The sequence below is a fragment of the Agelaius tricolor genome, unplaced genomic scaffold, assembly GCF_023055355.1.
Source record: "Agelaius tricolor isolate 1412-34295 unplaced genomic scaffold, bAgeTri1.0.p SCAF_8, whole genome shotgun sequence".
NCBI lineage: Eukaryota > Metazoa > Chordata > Aves > Passeriformes > Icteridae > Agelaius > Agelaius tricolor.
This window is the reverse complement of record NW_027269268.1, coordinates 26,221,011-26,248,758: the sequence shown is the minus strand read 5'-3', so window position 1 is coordinate 26,248,758 and position 27,748 is coordinate 26,221,011. Positions and strand designations below refer to the sequence as shown.

The 27,748-nt window shown below is 35.9% G+C and overlaps 1 protein-coding gene across 9 annotated transcripts in view; it reads right to left on the bottom strand.

The window, feature by feature from the left end:
• PALLD (palladin, cytoskeletal associated protein) overlaps nt 1–27,207 on the bottom strand; it is a 187,296-nt gene extending 160,089 nt beyond the window's left edge. For 3 of the 9 annotated variants that reach the window (XM_071432030.1, XM_071432032.1, XM_071432033.1), the window contains exons 1-2: nt 27,019–27,206; nt 20,316–21,362 (exon numbers count right to left, since the gene is read on the bottom strand). In XM_071432030.1, the coding sequence (XP_071288131.1) occupies nt 20,316–21,361 (1,046 nt within the window). In that variant the 5' untranslated portion in view covers nt 21,362; nt 27,019–27,206. Of the gene's footprint in view, nt 1–20,315; nt 21,363–24,267; nt 24,451–27,018 lie in introns of those variants that run through there. The other 6 variants (XM_071432025.1, XM_071432028.1, XM_071432031.1 and 3 more) reach the window with 5 other exon arrangements.
• Nucleotides 27,208–27,748: the final 541 nt, after the last annotated feature.

Sequence of the window (27,748 nt, the reverse complement as noted above, 5' to 3'; positions counted from 1 at the left end):
AAAAATAACTGTATTTCTAAAAGAAAAATTAAACCAAAAGAAAAAGTAGCATTTTCCTTATTGGCCCCAAAGGACTTAAAACCTAGATTCCCTACCATATGTGCAAAAAGTTCGAGATATTATTATTTATCCTATTCACTGGTGCAATATATACCTATTAAAACTTCTACTCAAAAAACTCAAATACTGGGTTTAAACTAAAATTAAGATGGAAGTCTCTAAAACAGAAATTGGTTTTTATACTAAAAACACCATTAAATGATTGAAAACCTATAAAAACCACCCATGTTAAATGTCCCAATACTTGCTGACTTATATAGTTCATCTCTTTGGATACATTAAGTATTTTCTTTATAAAGAAGTATATTCCATAGTAAGAAAAGATAAAAGGAAAAGGAGGCAATATAGTATTTCACAGTTTATTCTTCTATCCAGAGTGAAATAGGGCATTTCAGGAACAAAATGAAGAATTTCCAAACAAAATGGAAGATGTGTTACTAGGTGGCAGATGTTAAAATCTTATAAACAATACTAGTGAAAACATTTCTTTTTTTCCTAGTCACTGCCTGTTTATGAACAATAAAAAGTAGCTGAGTGCACTTCCACTAAGAGGCCCTAAGGACAATGAGGACTTGCAAACTTTAAATACTGCACACACAAACTCTTACTGAAATTAGGAATAAGTTAGCATGATTATGCTTTTCGGTAAATATTTGTAAGTCATTAACAACAGAAAATTAAAATTGCTTCCTACCTAAATTCTTCATGAAGCAAACCTCAGCACTTTGTAATACTTTCCTGTCATAAAACTGCCAAGTATTTGAGATTTCCAGATGAGATCATACTCAAAAATGTTCACATCCTTGAAGCGGGAAGGGGGTTGTCAGGAGGAGGAATTGCAGCACAGTGCTATGGGCATGAGTAAAGCTGCCCCAGAGTGCCCCGCCTCTCACTGCCTGCTCTGGACCACTGGAACAATATTTGCTGGTTGCTATGTAGACAGGAGTCATTGCCAATTCATCCCATTAGCAAGACTGAACCTGGTTCTGGTTGATAAGAACGGGTATTGTTTGAATAAAATGTGTGGATAAAATACTCCCCGCAGGTAAAACTGGTCATTTTTATGTACTTGGAAAATGTTCAACTCATGCCTTGCAACCACACATTTAGTAGAAACTTATTTCCATACCGTTGTTCTTGGCCTTTCTTTTTAGCAGATTTGGAGGAATGATACCTCATATTTTTTCAAAAGGCACATCGAATTTGTAGTGTATTTTAATCTTTTCCAACCACAGGTTAAACAATCATTCTAAAAATAATTTTACAGTTTATTGGGTTTTTTCAAAAAGTCAGCTGGAGCAGCTGTATATCTGACAAGCTGACTTTGTGCATCTCATGAGTAATGACTGACAGAGGGTTCTGAGCTCTCGGTATTATATTTGGAAAGAAAAGGCATTGCATACAAGCCTAGTGCATTAAAAAGCATTGCTAAGAGGTTAAGCACTCAGATGCTAGGAAATGCCAACTAGCAAACACATACTTGAGAGAATCAGCTGAGCAGATAATGGTGTTTGGGAGAGGAAAGGATGGGACTGTTCATTACCAGGTTTTTTCCAACATATACTAATAGCATAGGAGGGGCAAGAATAAAGATCTGAGAGACTGAAAGGAGCCTGTCCTCTCTCCATTTTCCTTAACTTTATATTCTGTGCCTATTCCTGTTCTATCTCCTTCAGAACCTTGATTTCATCAAACACCATTTGGACTTCTTTGCTACATAATGTCTACCTACTTTAAAAACTATTATAAGTATTTGTTGTCTTTTTATTTCCCTCTACATGAACAATTCATAAGCAACTCCTTTTCAGAATAAACAATGATATAAAAAATGCTATCAGTGCTTAGCAAAGGGGATTGCAAAATTCAATATGAAATGTTTAGGAGCTGGTTTATTCAGAGAGAAAATAATGCAGAATGTATTTAGAATTTCTATTTGTTTCAATTGCAGCTGAAAACACCAACCTGATTACCTAGAATAACATGTGTAATCTTCAGTATTCATTCAATAACTATGCATATTCATTCAATACCTAGTTTTCCAGCTCCAGAAACAAAAAAAACTATGAATCCCATAAAATTCCTTTCTTGATTTTACCCCTCTACTGTATCTGCTGAATAAGACCATGCAGGGAAGGGGAGGCGGGGGGGAATGTGGTTATATAACTACATCATGCAGTGTACTGTTTGAGTGAAACTTGGTTTCCTACATTTTGAGTCATTAACTTTATAACTTCAATAATTATTTAGAACTCAAGACAATTTTATGCTTCTTGGAACAAGCCAACAAGGTAAGTTCTATCATACAGTATTACAAAAGGCATGAAATCACATCAGGATGTTTTGAGCTACCATGAGAAATTCTTATTAAACAGCAAGTGAGAGTTGAATGTTTTTGTCCCCACCCATCCTGGTCCCATCCTTTATATGGCTCTATCTTTTTGTATAGGTAGCCCTAAACCATGTACTTCACATTTCCTAGCACAGCCTCCTGACCTCTCATTCAGTTTTCTCTGTTTTTCATCTCCTTCCATTTATCCTTACTGGACTGCAATTCCAGCATTCTTAACCAGGCACTCTGTCCTTCCCTCTTGCCCTGGTTTTCAAGAGCTTTTATCTGGTCAGTTCCCAGCTTGTTCACAGCTCTTGATAGTGGCCTCTTGTCATTCAGTGCACCCTATACTCCTGTTCAAGGCTTCTCTTCAAACTGTCCCAGTCTCTTTAGTGTAATGGAGAGCACAGAAATCCACCACCCTGTAAAGGTTTATGCTTCTTGGATTGGGTTCTGAGATGAACACAGCAAATACTGTACATAATCTTTGCTTTAGGGCAAAATTCCTCAATCATGGAACTACATACAAATCCAGGAAGAACTGCAGGTTGCAACTTGGCCAGCTCTGAGTGGATTTTCATAGGAGTGGCAAAAGGCACATCTCTAGCACAAAGGTTGCCCTGTATCAAATTTCAAAATATGCCCTAAAGAACTGGCAGGAAAATATATATATTAGCGGGCACCATTTTCTTTTAATTCAGGCAAACGAAACACCCAATTTTCTGCTCATTCCTCTCTTAAAAAGAAAATACCTAAAAATCCCACACCCTTAGCAGTCACAAAATCCTTCCCAGAACCTTTTAATGGGTTGGGACTTTTGAAGTTAAGGGATAATGAAGCTGTAATCAGCAAGTCTTCAAAGGATAGAAATAATTAAGGGAGGTGTGGATGCCCCCAAAGAAATAATTTATGATGTGATGTCATTCCAGTATCTGGCATTATGAACCAGAATGCATGCAGAACTAGCAGGACTGATGTTGATTCTACCATGTTACCCATGGTAGAACTCCTGCACAAGACTGATAAAGAAGAAGGAATCTCACATTTCCTCCAAGACACTTTCTGTTGCAACATCCATCCTACTTGAGGAAGAGAGGGAATCAGGCTGCCTTGATGGAATAGAATGTTTTTGTATAAGTCTTAACTCCCTCTACTTCACCATGAACTACTGACAATGGATATTGTGATTGTTCAATTATTCACTGAGACAAGAAACAATCACCATCACAATTCATATAACAAATGTAGTACAGGTAGTGATTTCAAACATTTTAAAAGCATTATAAACTGGTGTGCTTCCTGAAACAGACCTTTTTTAGTACATAATAACACATTGTGGTAGCTTTGTCCCCACAAGTAGAATACTAGTCAACAATTTCCAACTGTCTTGGGCAAAACCCTTTTTCACTGTTCAAATTTTAGCAGGATGAAGTTTTCTGTACAATAAATAACAGTTCTTTTAAAGGTTCAATCAGTAACCAAAATCCTTTCAAGACTGATTTTTAATCCCTCCAACCATCTACAGCCTTCCCCTTTCATCCCTGCTTCTTCTGCCTTAGTCTTGTATAGATTCATTCATGCAATGGTCTTGCCACAAAGACTTTCAAAACAGTGAACAAACTCACTTGGTAGAATAAACAGGAGAAGCAGAATATAATTGCAGGACCCATCACTGAACTTTTCAGGATTTATTGCTGACATTGATTGTGCCAAGTGTCAGTTCTGTTAAGTGAAATACTGCAAATATGGCATTGGAGTGTTTGACTTTATGGTGACAGATTTGTACTACAGTCATGAATAATATATGCTGTTCTCTGGTATATTTCCCAGTATACTGTTATTCACTAGTAATAAAGGTTCTTACTAAAACAATGGTATTCTGTAGTTTTCCCCCTCTTCCCTGTCCAATTAAAGCATATTTTAAATAAATACCAAAAAATAGCTAGACTGCAGTCGACTTTTCAAACAAGAAGTTCTCTTCTTTAAGGTGACAATCTAATTCTACAAAGCAGTGTGAAATGAAGTTAGTGTCTTTAAAAATATATTACTTTTCAAGTTACTCGATACCTTCGCTCTCCCAGAGAAAATTTCCTGTTCTGGCTGATGGCCAAAGAGATTATTTAGTAAGAGGCCTTTTGCCTTTCATTATTTAGGCAATATTTCATACTACTACAATGTAATCAAAACACTTCCTTTCTAGCCAATATTTGGCCCTAACACAGATCAACATTTTTTCCATTGGTATTTTTTAGTAGCTGCTCTGAAGAAAAACATCATTAAATCTCAGCATTTCTTCATTTTGCCTTCACGCTGTGATAAATATCAAAAGTATTCTGTTAGATCTATGATGACTGCTCTCAAAGGGTTCTCAGGCTATAAGGTTTCATGAAACATAAAATTAGAAAAGTGAAATGGATTCAAATATTAAGCGAAAGGATAGTTTTATTTCTCTAAATCCAAAATCTAGAAATAATATAACCACATGCAAATAAGAAAAACCATTCAGATACATTTTAAAAACTTGCAACAATTGTAATTTGTTTTTCTCACATCAAGTTCCTTCCCTGATTCCTGCAGAAAAGCAACAAAAAAAAGCAGTTTTGTTTTCAAACCAAGACAAGAGAATCTCTACAGAACTTGCTGGATTTAGTGAAATTACACAGAGCACCTCTAATTTGTCTTCCTGGAAGAAATAGGGTTTTTTAAACATCAAGGGGCCAATACAGAGGTTTGCATGAGAGACATGGTGTATTGTGAAAGCATGGTAGACTACCATCTTTTCACAACAACATCTGTTTGTATGTGTGGGACAGACTTCAGCAGGCACAGGCAGATTTGTTAACAAGGAGCAGAATAAAGGGGTCAGGAGTTCTAAGCTCTAATGGTAGCTCTGGAATGGGACTTGATGCTCTGGTGACAGCCACCACAGCCTTGTCATAGTCATTCTCTACAACAGAGTGACTTCATGAAGTTCTATATCCCAGATAAGAGGTGGCTATAGTTAGGGTGCAGTAGAGATACAAAAATGCAGTAAAACTCAAGTCTAGTGAAAATGGCAACACTCTCACAAGATTATAGAAGTAGTAGTTAATAATAATAATAATAATAATAATAATAATAATAATAATAATAATAATAATGATGATGATGATGATGATGATGATGATGATGATGATGATGATGATGCAAACCCCAAGCTCCATCTAACCAGCTATGCCCTATGCTTACAGGCCTGAGTGATACTTTCCTTTTTTGCATTGTGTGATATCTTTGTGGTCCATCAGGAGAGTCAGTAACTGAGGGACCATGAGGTCTGTTGTTCTACAGATTTCTTTAGTTCTGTAAGCTCGTTATATCAGGAAGAAGGCAAAGCTCTTTTCTGTTCACTAGCTTGCCCCGCTCCACATTTATCTCTCACTACTGCCCATGTTTCATTACAAGAGTTTAAGACTTGAGAAATAAGTGGAAAGTACCTGTAAGACCTGTAAATCTCTAAGATCCTTGAAACCAGTCTCCTAGCTTTCTGCTTATAGCACTGTGTTTATGATAAAGGGCATTTTGAAATTGGAACTAATAGTGCAACATGCTTGCTTTATTGAAGCTTTAAAGTATGAAAGATTGTTAGAATACTGAACTAACAGTCAGGAACCTTCCCGTCTCTTGCTTGCTCTCTTTAAACACTGACAGGCTTCAAAGACAATCTACCATGCCCATGCAAATTCCTCTTGCTTTACTTAACTACCAAATGAGAAGTGGACACTTCCAAGCCATTGCAAAATATGACTGCAGACTCATCATGAGCCTGGAACAAGACCCTTTGCAATGGAGTCCTTTTTTACATATTGTGCTTTTCTATTTATTCAGGACCTTGGGTTTAAGAGAACTCTTTAGTGCAAGAGCTTGCATTAAAGGCAGAACTAAAATAGAGCTTTCCTCCCCTCCCTGCCAAACTGTGAATAACTAGCAGTATAACTAGCAGGAATAATTTAAAACTTTCCCAGAGCTATTATGTAGAAGAACTGCATCTATCAAAAATTAATCTCCCTCCAGCCTAAATGGTCAATCTCACAGAATTTGTCATTCCGTACTTCAGCAAGCTGAGAAAAGGTTCAGTTTTATTCTATAAGATTCACTAAATAAACCTAGCAGAACATCTGATATAATTGATCTTATAGCTGAAGCTACCCTGCTTCAGCTTATGCAAGAAAGATTAATTTTAGAATACCAGCTGCCTGCAGCATTGTAGAAGCCTCAGAAATTCTCCTCCTCCTTTTTTCCCTTTGGCCCACAATACAAGGTTTTCTTGGAAGTCAAGATGATATGTGCCAGATTGAATATTTGATACTGTGTGTTAAATAGTTTTGTTTTTATAAAAAAAAAAACAACACAGTAGTTCTTTAAACTGCCTCATAGGATTTCAAATAGATGACAATCTCATTTGCACTTATTCATATATTTTGTTTTGGGGCCATAAAGTTCAAATAATACTGGTGATACACTAAGCACAATATGAAACCTACATTCACTGAAATAAACATGGAAAATGACCAATTAAAGTAATCACAGAAACATCTATGCTTAAAACTGAATAAATAGCATCTTCTTAAAATGGATTAGAAATATGCTCATGTATGTCAACCACTACTCCTTCATTTAAATTTCCATCATGGTTGTTTCAGTAATCTTCAATATACCATGCAATTTGCTCCATTGTTGCTGGGTTTTGTTGGTTTTTTATTTGGCTGGTTGGGTTTTCTTTTGTTTTGGTGCTTTGTTGTTGCTGTTTTTATTTTTATTAAAGGAAAAGCAAAGCACAGTTCTTTATGGTAAAATAAGTGACTTTCCATGAGACTGACAGTCATGTGTCTTCCCCCTGAGAAGATTATGTTAGCCCTTGATACACTGCAGAACAAAGAACCAAAAAAGAAACTCCACATTTTTAATAGCCTACTGTCACTCTAAACAAAGGTGCAAACAATTATTTTATAGCAAAGATTACATGTGTGTTAAGTCACCACTGAAATCCCTTCTACTTCAGATAGTGGGTGTTGAGAATTATCATTACACTTTTCAAGACTGGAATGAAAAGTTCAATGCCATGTTTACACCTAAGATATACATGTAATATACACAGAATGGGTAATGGAATAGTGTTAAAAACCCCCCACTAGCTCCCATGCTCCAGTTTCTTTCAGAATTGATTTCACATATTCAAAGTTTTGGATGCTTCCATTCTTAATGTCCACATGGATCTTGTAATCTTTACTTATTTTTAAGTCAGCCATGAATTTAGTCACAGTTTTTTAATGACCAATGAGGGAAAAAAGCATTTCTGTTCAAAAACTATTATTAGATGCCTCCTATATGACCAACTATTTTGAGGGAGATTATATAACTAACTAGATGGTTTCCATTTTGAGTACAGGGAAAGGTACTAAGAAACTGTATTTGTGCTACTTACTAGGAGTAAATGAGCAAGTAAGAAAATAGAACCAATATAATATACAAGGCAAAAATAAAATGGTGTGAAGCTATGCCCTGTGCACTACTCACTCAACAGGAATCAAAAAAGAATTCAAAGGTTGAAAACTTACTAAGCAACTAAAAGAAACAGTTCTTCTTAAGAACAACAGAACAGCATTTTGATGAAAGTCTTAACACATTTCACATATCAAGAACTTCATATTGAGGGCGGACTTGTTCTATTTGTGGGAAGACAAGAAAAATCAGCATCACTCTTTGGAAATGGAGGACAGCCCACGTTCCATGTATCTAAATGTACTAGCTCAGCTGAGGCAGTTAAAAAGAAACAAAAAGACAGCAAGAGGCTAAAGTAGAGGTACAACTACTTGAAAGTCTTAATTGTATTCTAGTGGGAGCAGAATTAGCATCTTAGTAAAATACCTTGCAACACATGATGGAGCTTCCTTGTTCTAATCAACACACCTGCAGCTGAGTTTCCATAGCCTGCTTCAATCTCCAAATTATATTTGAAAACCAGACCTAATCTGAGGAAGAAATATCCCTAGATTTAGATTCTGTATCCTATGTATGAGTGGAACTATTTTATACTGTGAAAGAGAAAATTTACTGAACACCTAAGGAATCAGTAGGGAGAGATGAAGACTCTTGGTAGAACGACATAAAGGGTTATGAAGGCACTTTATTTCTCAGAGATAATTGCCCTTCTGAGAAAATAAATTGCTATTACTTGAAATACAGGTTTTAGGAAAAGGAAAAAAAGGATAGGCACAGATAGTAGCATTAAATGCTTTACCACAAAAAAAACTGTATCTCTTTTTTTTTTGTAAATTACTAAAATCAATTTCTAAAGCAGAATACTCCATTAGTAATATAGACAGAAAGTATACAGTAAAACACTAGGAACTTCATCTGTTCTGTTCTATGTTTATGTATTTTTATAATGTTCAACTTGAGGTTTAATTAGTGGAAACAAGTAAAGGATATTTCTATTGAAAGACAATGTGACTGGCAGAAAAGGAGTCAGATTGTAGTATTCCTTCTAAATCTGCTCCCAATAACCTCAGCTTCATCACTTATGAGCAGGAGGTAAGATTTTTGATGATAGCAGTGGGAGTCCTAAGAGAGATGTCAAAACCAGATTGTACCAGCAAAGAACAAGTTCCAGTAAAGGCTGTGCCTTAGGCCTCTCTCTAGCATTCCAAAGCACTGGCTGTTTCTTCAGTTCTTTCATTTCATTTGCATGCAGTGCAGTTTTCTGGCACTGCCAATTCACAGAATGCCTTAGTCATATATGGGAAGAGCCACATGTAGGGTCTGTGGTTCCTCATATCTCCCACTGTCAGACATTTGCATTCCAAGAATCTTTATTAGCTGTGTGGAGAGCCTTTCTAAGGAATCAGGAGTTACTTATTTTGTCTCTGACATTCCTTATCTAATGAAGCTATTGCATGGGTAAGCACAGATAGCTGCCAAAAGTGCAGCTACAGTGTTGCCAGCCAGCACTATGCAAATTTCAGTAAAAAAAGCAGACATTTCACTTTGAATTGCAGTAAGATGGACAAATTACTCCAATCTACGTACCTTGGTACTAGTCCTACAATTCTTGAGGCAGAAAAGGGCAACCTATTTACCAGAACAATGGTTTTGCCTTCAGCTTGTTTCTCAAAACTCCTGTGGACTGGAAAGCAAACTTAATAGAACACCATGTAAACTGGGTGTAAACAGAACTTGAACTCAAGTGAGGACTTCTGTTTCTAGACTGCTATGCTTTTGTTTGTCCCATGATTGTTCTTGCAGCTATATAAACCCTATTACAACACTGAGTCGGGTTTCAGGCTGTAATAATCCCTGATGCAAATGTTAAGATTAGTAAGATTAATTTTTTTAAAGAAAAAAAATAAAAAAAGAAACATACTTAGGTCTACTGAGATTACTGCAACTGCTAGTTTCATTGATGGTGGAGGGTAAGGAGATCTGGCAAGGTTCTGTACAAAACAGAGTCAATAACAGATTTATCAGGTAATGTGCTTCAGTTGGAAAAGTGAATTCCCTCAAGTTCATAGGAGATTCATAACATGTCCCATAAAAATTGCCTAAATAAGGGCCTTTCACAAAAAACAGAACTGAATTTGGTTTTCACAAAGATTGGGATAAATTCTCACTTGAAAATGGGGAACCAGTAGTCTAGATTGAATAACTTGCTCTAAGAGCAATTCTCTGTGATATTAAAAGAGTTTACAGTTAGTAATAGGTGCTACTATAAATGAGAGATAGATTCTATTTGTCTAAACTTTTTTCCTTGGCCACTTGAAAAGCACAACTTTATCACATAAGAGGAGATAAAGAAAAGCTGTTCACATATTATGCAAACTGTTTTTATAAAGCACTGCAATGCTCACGTGAAAGGCACTGCATAACTGCAAAGTAAGCTATTTTTATAATGCTAATGTATGCATGAATTGCAAGTACATAATATTAATAACATGAAACAATGAATCACTTTGATTTCAAGCAGCATATTAGCATTAGACTAAAGGAAACATAACAGATATGTCTTCATAACAGATTTGCGGCAGAAAAATGTTAGTCTCCTAAAATCTATCCTGAATCTAATCCTAAATATCCTACCCTCTGTTTTGACCTGCAGGTAGCTGAAAAAAAAAAAGAACCTCAGTATTTTAGGAGTCATTCTATCTGTTAATTCCCTCCAATCCCCAGGCATTTTAACTTATTTCCCTTTCCCACAGGAAGTCAGATCTATTCAAATTCATACTACTCCCAGTCCTGAGCTGTGTACTCATCTATGCTGAGTAGCATCACACCAACTAGTAGCACACTACTTGAAGGCAGTGAGGTTCTTGGAGACAGGGCAGTAACACACACTTTGAACATGCAGTACAGGCATTCAGCCCTTCTGAAACTTTCCCTTTGTAAATACAGGTGAAATTATCTAGTTGAATTATTCCTCTTGATTTATTTAATAAAACAGCACCTTTTCTCTATCCAGATTAGCTACTTATTTAAGAAGTATGCTAATTTCCTGATTTATAGAAAGACATCATATGGATATTGATTCAAGTTTTCAATACTTAAACAAATCCCTCAGTGTTTCAGCCGTTTGCAGTTTTTTCCTATTCCTACTGATCAGTTTCCCTTTTGTGAGTCACCTCAGATATAGCAACTTACAGAGGCACAGAAATAGAAATTAAGCACATTTCTTAAATTAATACATGTGAAAATTTTTCTTGATGACAAAAGCTAAGAAACACTTAAATCTCTAAGGGGAAGATATCTTAGTAAAGATTTCTTCTGTACAAAGCTAATCTTCCAAATTTTGTTTGTTCTGCTATCTTACAGGAAATTCTATCTCTTCACTACATAACTACATCATTTTTAAATATCCCAAAGTGTAAAAATCCCAAATAATCTTTTAATTGTCACTTTTTTTCTAAAGCATGTGGAATGTGAAAACTCATGACAACATAAAAGGCTACTTGATGTTCTTTCCCCACCACACACCTCCAAATGTGAGCAAAATTGTACAAGGTATAAAAACCTCCATAGCTAACTCTTTAACTTTCCTGCTTTCTTTATATCTTTTTGCTCAGGGAAGGAAATATGGATACTATGAGAAGGACTTGAACTTGGATGATCCTTGTGGGTCCCTTCCAAATCAGGATATCCTATAATTCCATGACTTACTTGTTTATTTTCCTATGTTACAGGGAATAGGAGGACAAGGGAATTTCCTTTACTCCCTCTTTCACCATTGCATGGGCTGGAAAGGCAAGTCCATTTACTAGTAAATGAACCACAGTTCCAGCCCACTTAACAGAGCCCTATCAAACTATAACACTTGTTAGAAAAAACACACTTTCCAGATGGGTTCCAGAACCAAAAAAAGAAGCTCATTATCCACTGCTGTTTAATGATTTTTCTTCTATGATTGTTCTATTATAAGCTTTTAGTCCATAGCCTTTCCTACCTCCCTCAAAGCCCTGCCAGCTCTAATAGCCCAAACTGAAGTTTAACATTTTCAGCTATGAATTTTGCAGAGAAGTCCTATTTGTTCAATTTCATTATCCATGTCTTTAAAGGTAGCTTTCACATTGCCAAGAATGCATTTACACAGCATATTTCAGACATGACAGTTTTTTATTAGAAAGAATTTTTACATCATCAAGTTTCAAAGTTATACTTCTATTTACTTAATTTATATTTATAAAGCAATGTATTGTGTTTTAAAAAGATATGTCCTGTTTAAGTAATATTAATAAACTGCTATAGTTGCCCTTAAGAAGGTTTAAACAACCCAAGATGTGGTATTGCCTTTAGGCAAATCAGCAAGCATGTCAAAGTGTATTAAGCATGATATTTTAAATGGGATTTGGAATGGCACTTCATACCTGTTGAACACTGATAAGTAACGATGCCAGAATTACTTACTTCAAACACTTCTCTGTGAAAAGCCTCACTACTCTTTTCTTCTCTTTCAGTACTAGTAAAATAGGCCTGAATCATGTCAGTTCAATCCTGCCTCTGTTCTACTTAGGAGCTACATTTAGTTTTAATTTTCACAGATCACTTTCAATTAGTCCATGACAAGCAGATTGCTAATGTATTTCCTCACTGCCAGACTTCTTGACTGTTGATGCTTTGCACGATACTGGAAAGGCCCTGAGACAGCATATAAGATTTATACAAATAAATTCTGAAACGTGAAGTAAAAGCAGCCTCTTGGAATTCTGCTTCTGGCACCATTTCAGCCCCACTTTTCTGGAAAACCTGTATTTTAAAACTACTTCAATTAAATTTTGTTTTTAAACTAAAAATGTTTAACATGGACAAAGCTTGTGTAGTGAAAGAGCTTTCTGAAGACATGTGGTGCCACATTATTTTAAAGTTCATCCAAGTCTCATCCAATTCCTATGTAAATACATGGCAAAAGTCCTTTATGTTTTTTCTACTATTTAGATAGCAGCATAATTTTTATTACTTTACTTTTAAGCTTTTCATGTTAGCCATCAAGTATTTTGATAACATATTCATCCAATCTTTGAGTCTTTTTATAAATACCAGTCCATACTTTATTTATTTTGGGAGCATTACCAAGGAATTTTAGATCTGCATTCTTTTACTGAGAGGCAGAAAAAGAAGAATAAAAAAGAATAAAAAAGTGAACTGAGATGTTTTTAGAATCTCACTAATGCAACCAGAAAAACCAAACCAGAGACACTGGCATTCACAAACAGAGAAAAATAAAGTACTTGAGCTGGAATTCTCCTAATTTCAGTTTAAGAGAGTAATTCTAGTTCCAATAACTATCCCTTTGATTTTGCAACTGCCTCTTGCAGCACTTGTCTTTATGCACCTAACAAGCTTTATTCTTCCAATTTCAGGATGAAAAAAACCATGCACAAAAACCAAAACAAAAGCATGAAACTTTCAAACCCCCAAATTTACAAGAGCTATTTCTACATTCATGAAAAATGACAGCTCCAAAGAAAGAGAGCCTGGTGATCCACAGAGCCTGTATAACAAAGATGAGGAAATGCTTACATCATGTAGTCAAAACTATTCTAGAGAGACAATAAATAAATGAAACATAAGAATAACCCCAGTGTCCAGAATCTACAGATCCTCCCTGGGGCTTTTACAAAACCCAGCAAGTAAAGAGTTTCTGTCCCCATAGGCCACCTTCCCAACCACATCCACACATTCTTTTTGATCTTTGAATACTCATTTTGTAATGGATCACTGGATTACTCTGCCTGTTTTCTAGCAATTTGTTTATTTAATAAGACCCATATAAATTATCCTGTTATCACAGTCTGAACTTTGTAAAGATCATGTCACATAGGAAAGAGCCATGCATTCATTCCAGGTACCTGTTTTAAATATTGTACTCTATGGTGTTAGACAGGCAAGCAAGGGAAAAAACCTCACCCTCTCAAACAAAACATTTGGTTATCATTATTGTGGGTTAACTCCAGGAGGAAATTAAACTTGAAATGAGCCACTCCCCTTTCCCCTGCCCCTCCTGGCAAGGGAGGGACAAAAGCAGAGCCTATGGGTTGACATAACAATTTAGTGAAAGATGGTTTTCTTGACATCTGAAGAGAATCCTAAATTTTCAAAATCTTTTATAGCAGTCCTGAAAGAGGAGTGGAAAGGGAGTGGAAGTCCTCCTCCTCTGTTTCTCCTATAGGCTGGGTATGACTATTGATGAATGCCCAGAGGTATCGGACAAGACCAGGCCAAATGACCAACACTGAATGTGCACATCCCTAATGACCCTCATTGCCCTTGACACTACCATGTCAGAAACCTATATCATGTGGTACATCAACAAAGCAATCCTAATACCTCTCCCTGCTTGGAAAAGCACCTTGGCCAGCAGTGCATATGGGCACATCCACGAACAGACCAAGCAATGACTGTAACCAGTGACTCCCATAGAGTAACAACCTGGCTACACCCACATGGCACCAAGCTCTGCCCCTCTCTGCAACCAGACAATCATATACAATAGGAGACTCCCAAATGCTGTTCTTAACGACCACCATGGCAAATCTTCTTTCCAAGTGGTTCTAAGGTAAAAGAACTATTACTTACAAGTTAAGAAAACTGATGCACCACTAGCATTGATCAGATAGGCCACACTGTTTTTTAAAGCAGGTGGGTACATGACCTACACAGGCCTTAACTTCACTGTGTGTTTTCCCCAGATGCAGAAAATCCTGAGAGTGTGGCCTCTTATTGCCATAAAATGAATGGAGAATGGAAAAGGAAATATCTGAAAGATGCACGCTACCTACCCAATACCTGCAGGCCACAAATCCCTATGGGCAGCTCCTGCAATAACTTTACCATTTGTGCTGGGTTATTAACCCTCGATTCCCCAGCAAAACCCACTAGTCCAGAGCACTGTTCTAAAAATTAAGGAGCAGTTTCACAAGTCACTGAGGTGACTTTCAACACTACATTCCAGATCTGCTCTGAAATAAAATTCAAACTCCAGGCATGCCTGGAGATGGCCGGGCCTTACCTGAAAATCAGCAAAAGCAAACAAACAAAAGACACAAGAATAGCGTGGTATGGTCCAATAATCAAAGAGTATAAAAGGAAATAAATGAGAAGGGAAGAAGGGCTAAAAGAATAATGAGGTCAACTGCATATAGCTATTATGTTGACTTGTAAATGAAGAAAAAAGCCCAACAAAAGTAAAGAAGACATTTTTGATAAAGAGAAATAAAAAAACTATTGTGACAGAAAAATATTGAGGATGCAGAAATATAATTTTCATATTGATATGAAAGGGAATGATATTGAAGATATTTTATCTTCATTGAGTGTAAATAAAATTCTAAATGACAACATATTACTGTTGAGCAGATTTCTTAAAAGAGTTTACTGCCAGATTAAAGTGGCTAACATCATTTTTTTCATTTAATTTCAGCAATAAGAATGCTGTTAACACTTTCAGATGGTTGTCAATGCTCCCTCCATACACAGAAAAACATCCAGATCTGCAAACAGAACATTTTTGACCCAAGGAACTCCCTGGTTACAAGAATATTCTTCCATTCTTAACAACCACCCTCTGTTTGCAAAGGGCTAGTAAGAAGACAGATTAGCAGGATTCTGCTCTGAAAAGATTAATAGAGGACTATGGGAGATTTGTGTAAAAAAGTATGTTTATTGGGAAAACATTTTAATAGAGAAAAATATGGGGAGAATATAAGAAAAATTTATGTTTATATTTGAGAGCAATTTGACAACTAACTTCATGAATTATCACCCTTAGGAAATAAATACAAGATATTCTGGAGACACTTATTTTTTACAAAAGGTTGCATAATAAAAAGCCACTATTTCTTGTTGCACTGTTCTAGATATTAATAAAGACTTATAACAACACTGAAATAATGGAGCAGAAACAATTGCATAAATTGTGGAAGTATTTTTGATGAATTCTAACAGCAAAATATGACATTTTGGGGCTCAGGTAAAATCACCTCAAAGCTCAATACAGGACTTGATTTTTTTATTGTATAAGAATAATACATATAGTTGTTACTGATTTTCAAGTCACGAGAGCCCTCTCCTCCCACACAGAATATATCCTAATCTTTTTTTATGTGTTATGAATTATTTCTGCAATCACTGTAGCTACCATAATGCTTGTAATCTACTAAACTCTGTTTTTAAGACACATTAGGCATTTCATTGTTCAGAAATAAATTTTGGTCTGGGTCAAGCAAACAAGAATGGAATTATCAAATATTTTAAACAAATTCATCCTAAAATATCTTCATTAAAATTTCTCACTCATGAAACTGGTTTTGTTTTTAACTAAGGATACCTAGAATGGTCAAGTATGTCCCATTACCACACATACATAAATAACTATTCACATTTGATAAAAATAAGTACTACTAAAGCCTTGCCATTATAGCATTAGTAGAACATCTCTATCCCCCACCAAGGCACTGGTGTTTCACTACAACTACAAAATCTACTCATAAGAGACTTCGAAAAATACAACTAAATTCTATCTCTAAACCACAGATTTTCCTACCTCAAATCAAGTCCAGCAAAGAAGCAGAAACTACATCTGGGACACCTCTTACCAAGACTTAAAACTACCAAATTTCCAAGACTTAAAACTACCAACTACTGTGTAGGTAGTTTAATCACTGTTGCCCTGTACACTTGGGTTTTTACACAGCTGTGTAGATTTGTGTTAAGCATGACTTAATCTGATGTTGAATTTTCTTTGCATCTGTGCCTGATGGGTGGAACATGGTGGTGCCACAGTTTATTGTGTGTTTTTAGGCTTCAAAGCCTTTAAAGACCGTAAAACTGGGTAAGATTTTGAAGCTATAGAAGTCAACATAATTTGGTTTTATTATAAATTTAAATTGTACTTTGCATTTGTTTCTGTATTTTCTGAGAACAGTTCTGGGTTACATGAAAGTAATGGTTCTAGGTGGGGATTTTGGGTATTGTTACAGTCAAATCTAGGCAAACAGAACTTATGAGAAGAAAAGGATTATAATGAGAGCAAATTATTTCCTTAAAGCAAAGAAACCTCATTCTTGTCATGTAGTATGTGGAAAGTGCCTTATTTTTTGCTTTGATTTGGATATTTTTTTGCATCAATTTGCTGTGGAAAAAGGAACATATTTTGTACAAAAATTCCAATACCTCTTATGCTACAGAAGCTGGGTGAATATCTGTAAATATTTTAATCACAGCTTACAGCTCAAGGTAGACCTCAGAAAATACTTTAATCATGGCTTACAGCTCCAGGCTTTGAAGCAATGAAATATTCAGGTGGTGAGGCGAATGCTGAAGAGGTCTAAGTCACACCCAGCTGGGATTTGCTTTAGCTAGCTCAAGGCTAATATGAGTATTTTAAACACAGCATTGCTGATGCACTTTGAAGGACAGTTACTGACTGATAGATTGGTTTTGAGAGTAACAGACATTTTGTTTCAACTTATATTTCACATGTTTTGGACCTTCTTTAGAAGGCAGATATCCTAGAACTTTTCAAATCACTATGTACCTTCCTAGATCTTAGGCTGGAATCTGAAATCTTACAGAAATATAATAATTCTTCTGGCCAGTGACAAAATATTCATTTAAAAAAAGCTGATTTTCTGCTAGTAGAACTAGTAAGTTAGACATTGAACTTTGAAAAAAAAAAAAACATTAATGATACTTGAAATGTAACTGATTATTTTCTTTTGGATTTCAACACTAAGATTCTAGTTGTAAGTTCTCCTGTCAAAATATACTTTTTTTCTATTTGTAGTACAAAGCTACTTTGGTCAAGTTTTGTCACTCAAACCATAACACTTACTGTTTCACTTTCAGCTGTGTATGGCTATGAACATCTAAGGAACTTAAATTTTAAGAGGTTTTCCTAACCAAATAACCTTCAAATATACACCTTGTCGTTACACTACATTTGATGTTTTCTTCAATTATACTAAGGTTCTGCAACATTGTTATGTTTATCCTCATAAGAAAAGCATCTGGATAGAGAAGGATTCCAGCTTAACTTTGTATAGGCTGAGGACTAAGAAAGTTTAGCTACAAAAAAGCTATGAAAAGGGAAGAGAACCAGTTATAAAGATTACTTGGGTCCAGGCTAAAATATGAGGCATAGCAAAGTAGTAACATGCTAAAAGATCAGAAAAGCCTATGTAGATTCCTTTGAAGGCCTTTTGCTCTGGTGTCAATTGGATGATTTCATAGTGGCCAGTGCTTGATGCTGCTTAAATATCAGCTGTACTCTTTATTACACTGGGCAACTTTTTGAGTGCTTCATGAAATAAGAATTTAGTGAGTTTCTTGTCATCATTAAACTATTGTTACTTCCTTATGACTTTAGGAAATGTGGCTTCCAGTTTTCTTCCCAGCTGAGGCAAAAATAAAACTGAAAAAAAGAAAAAACCCACAAAAATCCCAACTGCTTTCTGCTTTAATCACACTTATTACACAAAGTTCCAAAACCAGCCTTTACAGTGGCTATGTTATTGAAACTGGGTTTTCTGGGGAAAACCAGAAGAGCTGAAGCTTGGTTTCTACAGATTGTATTGCTATATGCAAATGTACAGACTGTGGCTGCCCTGGCTCATGCCCTTGTCTGCGTCTCCTGTTGATCAGATTTTGCATGTACCAAAAGGCTCAGTCTTACACTTCTCACACAAGGGAACTGTTCAGCTTGTTCCATTCTTTTGGCAATGCAATACAATGCTTTCCTAATATCCATTTCTACCTTCTTCCTATTCAGAAACCTTCACAAAGAGCTTAATATCTTTTACACATTTATTTTTCTGGCCCGTTTCTTCAGTAAACTGTAAATATTTTGAATTAATATGATTATGGTCTGAAGATTGTTTTCCACATATATTACAAACCCAGAAACCCATGGTTTCTGAATGAAACAATAGTCTAAGTAAAGTGCTTTAGAAAACTGGATTATTTTCATTACTAAAATACAAGAGAATGGTCAACTATTATTGTATCACTGATGTTTTGCTTTATTTTTAAACCATATAAAACTCCCATTTGCAGAAAATACTTCTGAAAGTAGCACAGACATTCTTCACTTGCTCTGCAATATGTGGGTGGTTTTAAATAGGCTTGTCTTTTTCCACTGCAGCAAATTAACTATTTACTGGATATATATAGGATACACCATGAAACTCCTTTTCATATCCAAGAAGAAGGACAGTGATGTGCCTAGATGATACTATGAAACTGTTTATCAGTTCCCAGTAATGCTTTTATAGATAAAAATCCATAACATATTTTTCTGCATGCTTTCTCATCTGGAAAGAACCCCCTCCTTTCCCCAAGATTCAGACTTTGGAGTCTCCCCCAAACATCGCTCAAGTGTTTGCTGTCTCTTAACCCCTGAACGAGCCTTGGTTTTTGCTCTCTTGGCTCCACAGCAGCGCTCACTTGAGGGCTCTGTGCTGTGTGTGAGTGACCTCTTCAGCCAAGTCGCTGCCACTACAGAAAGGACATGCAGAAGAAGTGCATCGACTTCCGAAATGAGTAGTTTTTGAGGTGCAGCTGCCGTATTTTTCCTCTCTTGAGGATCCATAATGAAATAGAGATGAAGGGGGAAATTTGTTTTCAATCGAAACTTTGAAAAAGTAATTTTTATTAGTAACTTCTTTCAATTGCCAGATGGAGAATTATTAATAATAATTTAATAAAACCAATTTGGGAATGGACCATGAAAGCGTATTAATTTGACTGTCAAGGAGCTTTGCAAGAGCCCAAAAATTAGCATGAATCATATTTGCCACAATGCAGTAATGGCTGTATCTACAGGCTGCTAACATAGCACAATTATGTGTGTCAAAAGGGAAACAAGACAGAAGTTACAAATTAATTTATACTGATGTGATTACTTAAAAGTATACTTGATTTTACAATAACCAACTATTATGTCAGCAATGTTTCTCATTATTCATTTCCTCAGTCATTAAAAGCCTTCTTATTTTATGATTCTGCCTGAGTTAAAATTCAGAAAAACAGTTTACATGGCTCTTGGAGACATTCTAATTAATCAGCAGTAAAAAGTGTATCATCTTCTTGAGATATGCTCTTTAGGAGCAAGCTGTCTCTTCTTTTACCCAGATTGATGAAGTAACAATCACATAGAATGTTGCTAAAGCCAATTCTATTTCTAATTTTGCCATGTGGCTCTTAAATCAAGAAGAATTTAATTTCCTGAGCAAACAGAGTGAAACATTCTAGTGAAATAAAGACACTAGAATATGCTATTCTTTGTGCTTTGTAAAATTACATGATTGACTGCTCTTATGTGACTGCCTCTAAGAATGTCAGTGTCATACCTGTCCTTAGGTATCTTCCACAATCAGGTGACGCTGTCTGGTGACTTAGCACCTACCTGACATCAGGGACTGGGTTGCCAGCAACTCTGCACTCCAGCAATACTTTGTTTCCTTCGGCAACTTCCTGGCTCCGGAGCTTCTGAGTGAATAGAGGTGGTGAAAGTTCATGCTCTTCCATGTTGATGAAGGGACGGCACAGGACCATTTTGCTCTCCATGATGCTCCTCCTTCCAGAATAGTGTTCTCCATTCAGATGAAGTCCAGGTAATTTTTCCTCAGGCTCAGTCTCTTGATGTGGTTTGTCAAACTCCTGGTTCACCAAGGTACTTAAAGCTGGTTGTTTCTTGTTAGGTGACAGGTATCCACTGTCTGGAGAAGAAGAGTCCCCATCGGGACTACGGCCTCTTGTCTTTGCTGCCTGTCTAAATATAGATGATAACTCCTCTATGAATGTGGCAGCTTTGTCACACAGCTTGTTCCTGAAAGGAGCTTCTCCCTGCAATGTCGATTCAGAGTTTGGGCTTGTCTTAGGCATACATGCACCACCTTTCTCTGAAAATTTCAGGCTTCTGACAAAGCTGGGACTAGCAGGTAGAAAAGGTGAGGTGCTTGCTTGTCCCCTAGAAACTGTGACAAAACTATCCTCTGTCTGAGGTGCAGCGGATTGCTCGTTCTGATTCCTTGGGAGAGCATGACTTGCAGCAGATGAAGTCCAACTGCTTGCTTGAGGTGTCTCTACAGTGTCTTGCTCATGCAGGTCGGTGTCCCTGAAAGAAGGGGTTTCTGAAGGGCTTGAAAGAGGGGTGTTGAGATAATGAGTAAAGTCTGGTACTGTGTTCTCATCTTCCTCCATGGAATTGGCAATGGCTTCTCGAGCTATGTCAAGGCTCTTACTTATCTCCTCCTGGGTAAGGAAGGCAGAAAGTTCATTTGAAAATTCACCATTCTGTGTGTCTGACAGGGAATCACAGAAAAAGTCATGGTAAGATGAAGCTTCTGACATATTTTCAGGATATCCCTTACTGCTGTCTCTTTCTGGAGAGTAAGTCTCCTTCAGCATTAAAGAAAGAGGCAATGGCCGGCCACACCCTCTGTCTTGCATCCTGGAAGACACAAGAACAATTCCTTACTGAAAAAAGTTATATCCTAGTTCCCACAAGCTAGACACAAAGCTGTAAGATAAGCAGAACATAATGGTGTATGACATACCATAAACCTTGTTTTCTATTAGAATGAGCCAGGACTGAAAATTGTCTAGATGGAAATGAGAGCACTTAGGAGTAATTTTTCTTATGAACCTTCCCTCATAAGTACGAAGACATCCTTTGCCTGTATATTGCCTAGCACAACATTGATTCCACTGGATCAATATGATATATGGTGTTATTTCACATCTGATTGGTTATTTTGCATCAATTCTATTATGTTTCTTTTTTTTTTTTCCTGGTTTTAGCCTTGTGAAGATTTTGGGAATATATTTACTTTTCTCTTTCCCATAACATTGCCTTCCAGACATTAAACCATCAAATTCTGCGAGAAGTGTTCAACTTGAAACCATTATGAGGATACACACAAGGATATTTGGATTAGAAATTCCAAATTATCCTTTCTGTTTAATGTTGATAATGTGTTTGATATTATTTTACTTATTGTGCTAACACTTTTAACTTGTTACCAATTTAGTAGCACTTTCCTCAACACTGAAAAATTACCATGTGCTAGAAGTAAAGCACTGAAGAAATAGATTTCACAACCTATATATCATCCTGCTCAATGGAAGTGTTTAATGTATATTTTGTACCAGTTTCACAAAGCAGAGAAGCATTTATACCTCTCCAGTTTCCCAACATGACTTCAGAATTAGGATGAGCATTCTCTTTAAAGTCAGCAAGAAACAAGACATCAGGGAAACCACACTTTCCCCAGGGGAAGGACTGGCCTGAAAATCTCTTTGCTGAAATGTATTTGTCTGCCTGGTCACTAGATTGTGGCTGATGAGATCTGAAACATAATTATTGTTTCTGCAGAGCATTTAATTGAATTGAACATCAGTGGTTTTAATTACCCTGAAAAATTCTCTTATTCTAATGATAATTTCTACAATAAAAAATTTTACATATGATTTAAAAAGAGAAAATTTCCTTTAATTCTCTACTGATAGTGAAGAAATGGCTTGACAGTCATGCGACGCACTCGGATGTATTTTACATCAGCTTGTGCAGGCTCCAATTACCTGTAGTCACTAAACCAGGGCTTACCCAGCGTGCAGTCATTAAGTGACTGATAGATGATTGGAATTCTTGGCTTAGCATATGTATCTCTTGATATGCCTGTTTGTCTTGCCAACAGATTACAACTCAATGCATAAAAGAGAAGTCTAAGAAACCCAAAGCATTTAGAGTTTGAGAAATGTTTTTATAGAATTCAGTGATAAGTTTATTATTTGCTGGGATTACGTTTTCCTTTCCTGTTATCTGTGCTTACAGGGCAACAAATTTAGCAACCATGCCAATCTCTTGTCAACAAAATCTAAAAAAGTATATACAGTATAACTGACTACCACATAGCAGCTTTAAAGAAAGAATCTGAGAAGCCCAGCAAACAGTTGGTCTAGAGGCTCAGCTGTTCAGGCATAAACTGGAGGAATGCCAGGGAAACAAGAGTTAAAACTGCAGGGTTTCTTCCTCCTTAATCTTAGATTAAAAAAAAAAAACTTTGTATTCCAATGAACAAAGGTGCTATTCAGACAACATATAAATATCTGTGCTTCAAATTATATCTTTATTTAAATCTGACACATGTGGGTTCCTAGCTTGTTCACATCTCAAAGTGACACATTACATACTCAGATAAACTTCCCTGACTTCCAACACTGAGCTGCTCTAATGTTTCAATGGGCTGTTTCATGGGTAGGAGGACAATTTTACTTATTGTTATCCACCCAACAGGATGATTAAAATGAGTGTATTATGAATTCACATATTTCTTCCCAATACTCAGCTTTGTCATTAGAAAAATACAATGGCTACATATATAGTAATTTTCAAAGCCAGGTGTCTAAATTAAGTGAATAGTCTATACCTGGATATTTAGATAAAATTGATGGATTTAAATGTGCTGATTTATTGGCAATTTCTAATGCTGATAAGCCTTCTTGGTGAGAAGGTTCCTGAAAATGGATTCATATGTCTAGCTTTAGGGAGCTGAATGGACGCTTCCAGGAGAAAGACTTTTTCAGCCATACTGTAATACATAAACTCACTATTCTTTTAGAGCAACTTGTAATCACAGTGAACTGGAGGTGAAGTATCACTAACCCTATCAAGTAGCTTATAAGATCATAATTAGAAATTTTGAATGCTATTTCTAGCTTCTCCAAGTTGGACTACAATGTATTTATAACAGTTTTCATCATCACACTCATTAGGTAACCTGCAAAGCCATATACTGTATCATTTAAAGACACAAGCATAAATTACAATGTTGCATGCAGATCAACATTATTACATACAGACTACTTATGGGGTCCTATTTGTAAATATTTCAAAATTACACCGAAGTAAAACCACATTTTTTATCATGCAGTTTAAATACTTATTCAAACCCCAATACAGATGCTCTAAAGAATCATATTGTAAATATTAAAATGGAAATGTATTGGATTACAATAATTTCAGAAAAAAATAGAGTAACCAATCAAATTAAGGTTTTGTAGGGATATATAGTAAAATATGGAAAAACATAGAAAAATAAAGGACTAATTTAAAAAAAAAATAAACATCCTGAATTTGCAGAACCTGCCAAATAAGAAAATATGATTTAACATGACCCAATTATTACTTAACAGGACCCATCTCTTCAAAAGAATCGTACGAAGGATGAAATGTATCTAGTAAGATCTTTTAAAACAAAAAAGGCACATACTTTTTCTCTGAATTTTGAAATCCTGCAAAATTACTCCACAAACACAACAATTACGATCAGCAGAAAATATAAAACAGATCTTACAATAAGCAGGCCAATATGAAGAGTTCAAGTATAATTAATAGTAGGTAAAGTTGTTTTTCTCCTTCTCTATCTGAATAGGCTTAAAGTCGCTCCAGCTCTTCACTGAAGCTTGCTTGGTCCTTAGTCGAGGAGACTGTGGCCTGTGCGCTACATCCGTCCTCTGTGCCTATGAAATTCGTACCCCCCTCATCTATATTTGGTAACTGAACTCATGTTTCAGCAGACTGCCACTATCTGGAATTCCAGCAGAAGCGACGTTAGGCCTGGAAGTGGCACAAAGTTCTCTGTGCTTACTACTCAGAAATTCAGAGAACTTAGCCATTCCATTTTCTACACCATTTTATGGTAATAGATTTTTAATTTTTTTCAACAGCATTATTTTCATTATAATAAATAAAATAACTGCCTTTTTCTGCTAAGAATAGTTTAAAATCAATAGCTTCCTCATGTACCTTAAAATCTTGTAGAAAAGAAAAAATTAGAATAATTTAGGTTGGAAAAGACCCTTAACATTTTTGGATTTATGAGTAGAAATACAGAAACTTTTTATAATAATTGATAAATAATTTGTAACCATATAATACACTGTATAAAGAAATTAACCTACTGAATTTTCACATCTCAAGTGAAATAATAAAAGAAAAGAAGTATCTCCTTCAGAAAAGGCACAAAAAATCCCTGGAAAACATGTATGCTTTAAAAATACCCCACAACTCTGACACATGTATTAACACTGCAACAATCAAAGTACATTTTTGGTTTCTATAGAGTTGTAGAGCATAATGTGTAACAGAGTCAATTCTCCCTTACTGTCTCTGTTAAGGAAGTACTTTCACCTCATTAAAACTCCTGTGAGAATTTAGTCCTAGGAAAAAGGAAAAAAAAACCTGTCCAAAAGCACTTTTCCAAGCACATAATTTCTGTTAAAACTCAGTGAAAGGAAGAAGTAAACATGAAGACTGTTGGTTTAATCTAGAGACTTTATCACATAGTTTCCAGAAATAAAAGCAATGTGTGGGCAATGTGGTTTCTGCCAGATTGCAACCTATTGGGAGTCACATGCTCCAGAGTGGAGAGAAGAAATTATAGCTCCAAAGAGATGCTACAGACCTCCGTCCCTTCTGCCAGCATCCATTATATCTGCTCTTGGATTTGAAATCATTTTGTACACTGGCATTTGCTCTTAGCTCAAGGTCTTCTAGATACCGCCTTGCATTTTTTACTCAAATTTGTTCCTTGGCAACAATGGAAGTGCAGTAGATGTACTCTTGTGACAGAAGAGCTCAAGAGACTCAGAGCTCCCTACAGGATCCAGTCCATCTTTATGTACTAACAAGTGCCAGTACCACACAGCCTATTTCAGTGCTTGATAGAGCATCTTGGCATCTTCATACAGGCAATTTCTGTCCCCTAATCACAGCTTGAACAGACTCACTGCTGGACTGGGAATGCTTCACAATTTATACAAACCCCATTTTTGCAGCTTGAGATCCTTACCATGTTGTAGTGAAATTAGTTAAAAGGATTTTTTTCCAGGTAATTTTACAGTGATTTCAGCGTGTCAAATAAGAACAGAACCATGATTCTAAAAATTTCAAGCTGAAAACTGTGCACAAAGAAGGAGCTGGTTATCCAAGAGTTAACCACTGTATGCCTAATTTTTAAGCAGTCATCCCAAAAAGTAAAATCAATGTCCTTTTTCAGGCACCCAGAATCTCCACTAAATAACCAAAACTTTGCCACCTTGGAATGGGAGTCAAAAATAGCCTGCATATAAACAGCAACAAGCTGCCTTGGGCTATCTTCAGCATTTTCTACAGGGAGTGGGTGGAAGAAATCCTGGTTCGTGCAATTATGTGTTTAAATTTTCACTTCTGGGAAGAAAATATATCTGCCTGTAGATATCTGCAGAGATATTTGAAAAGAAATTTAGCTTTCTGAATACAAATAAAGTATTATTTTTTGTAAATGAAGTATGCCAAATACTTTTTGTACAGCATGATAGAAACATTTGCCCAGAAAGTGAAAGATTAGTGTTCAATTAATTCCTCTTCAACAGTTAATGAAATAGTCTTCATAACCTGAAAATAGGGCAAGGTTTATTAAAGCTCTATTAAGCCATGAATAAAGTTTCCCAACATTCTTCTTCTATGATTTAGGGAATGCTTATATTTTTTGATGTGTACTGAATATTTCAGAATCAAGATCTTCCATTTTTATTGCAAAAACAATGTGTGCTCTCCTTTATAAACACAGTAAAGGCAGTAAATCACTATAAACAAATGGCAAACAGACTAAAACTTTGGAACAGCTACACATTTTGTAAGATAAACACACTTTAATATGTGATGATGTAACAATTTAGCATTTGCATATAATATTTTAAAATTAATAATAGCATCAAGCAAGATTAGAGATATACAGCTAATATGCTCACTCCATTCCTATTGCAGTATTATGGAAAATTCAGCTGATGAACAGAACTCCACAGAGATAACAGTTTTCACTACCAATACATTTGATGGAATGCAGCTGCAGTTTCCCTGAAACCTTAATAATAGTTTCTAACACTAGTCAGCTCAAGTCCTTCCAAATCCCATCCCAAAACCCATAAAACTATTCTGGTTGTACAAGCTTATCATTTGATCTGATGAAGATGTTACATAATGCAAAAGATTTTCATCGTTAATTGTATAAAACCAAAATACAAAATATAATAATATAAAATACTCAAATGATTAATGTACTTACCTGAGAAAGCAGAGCGCCTCTGTTATGGTCCCTGTTAATTTGTTTCTTACTCTAAATAGCAACAAGATAAAATACAAGTAGATAAGCAATCTCCTTTCCAAGACCTGAAGTCAAACACCAGTATGCAAACTTCAAATAGAAATCTCTCAGAACTGCTTCTACTTTAAGCAGCAGGGAGAGATACAACCTCCTTTACCAGTTGCCACAGAAACCTCCAGTTATTTTGAGTTACTAACAGACATTTTTTTCCACCTCTGAAAGAGCAAAAAAATAATCTGGTTGCCTGTGCTTAAACAGACTGGGTCAATGTCTTGCTGTAGTTCGATGCCATACACAGCTTTGTTCTTTAGTTTTCCTTCAGTATGCAAAAAACATTTAATTATGCTTGTAAATACATAGTAAATGGATTTTTTTACATAGCTAGAGCTAATCTATGTTTTCATAGAGTGCATTGGAAGTATCTACCTGTCATATATGTATGGAAGTGTCAAATGTAGCAAGCAGTGTCAATGATATTCTAATAAAATTTTTCCAAGTTTCTCTGAGAATCTTGGGAGTGCAGTGGGAAAGCTTATATGCCTTCAGCTTTTCCTAGTAGTTGTATGGTAATCAGTCTGGAAGAAATACAGCAATTTTTCAAATTAAACTAATAACAGAACAGTAATAATAACACCCAGCCTTCTTTTACAGAATATTTCATCAACAAAGAGATTGAGGGGCTGCAAGTAAC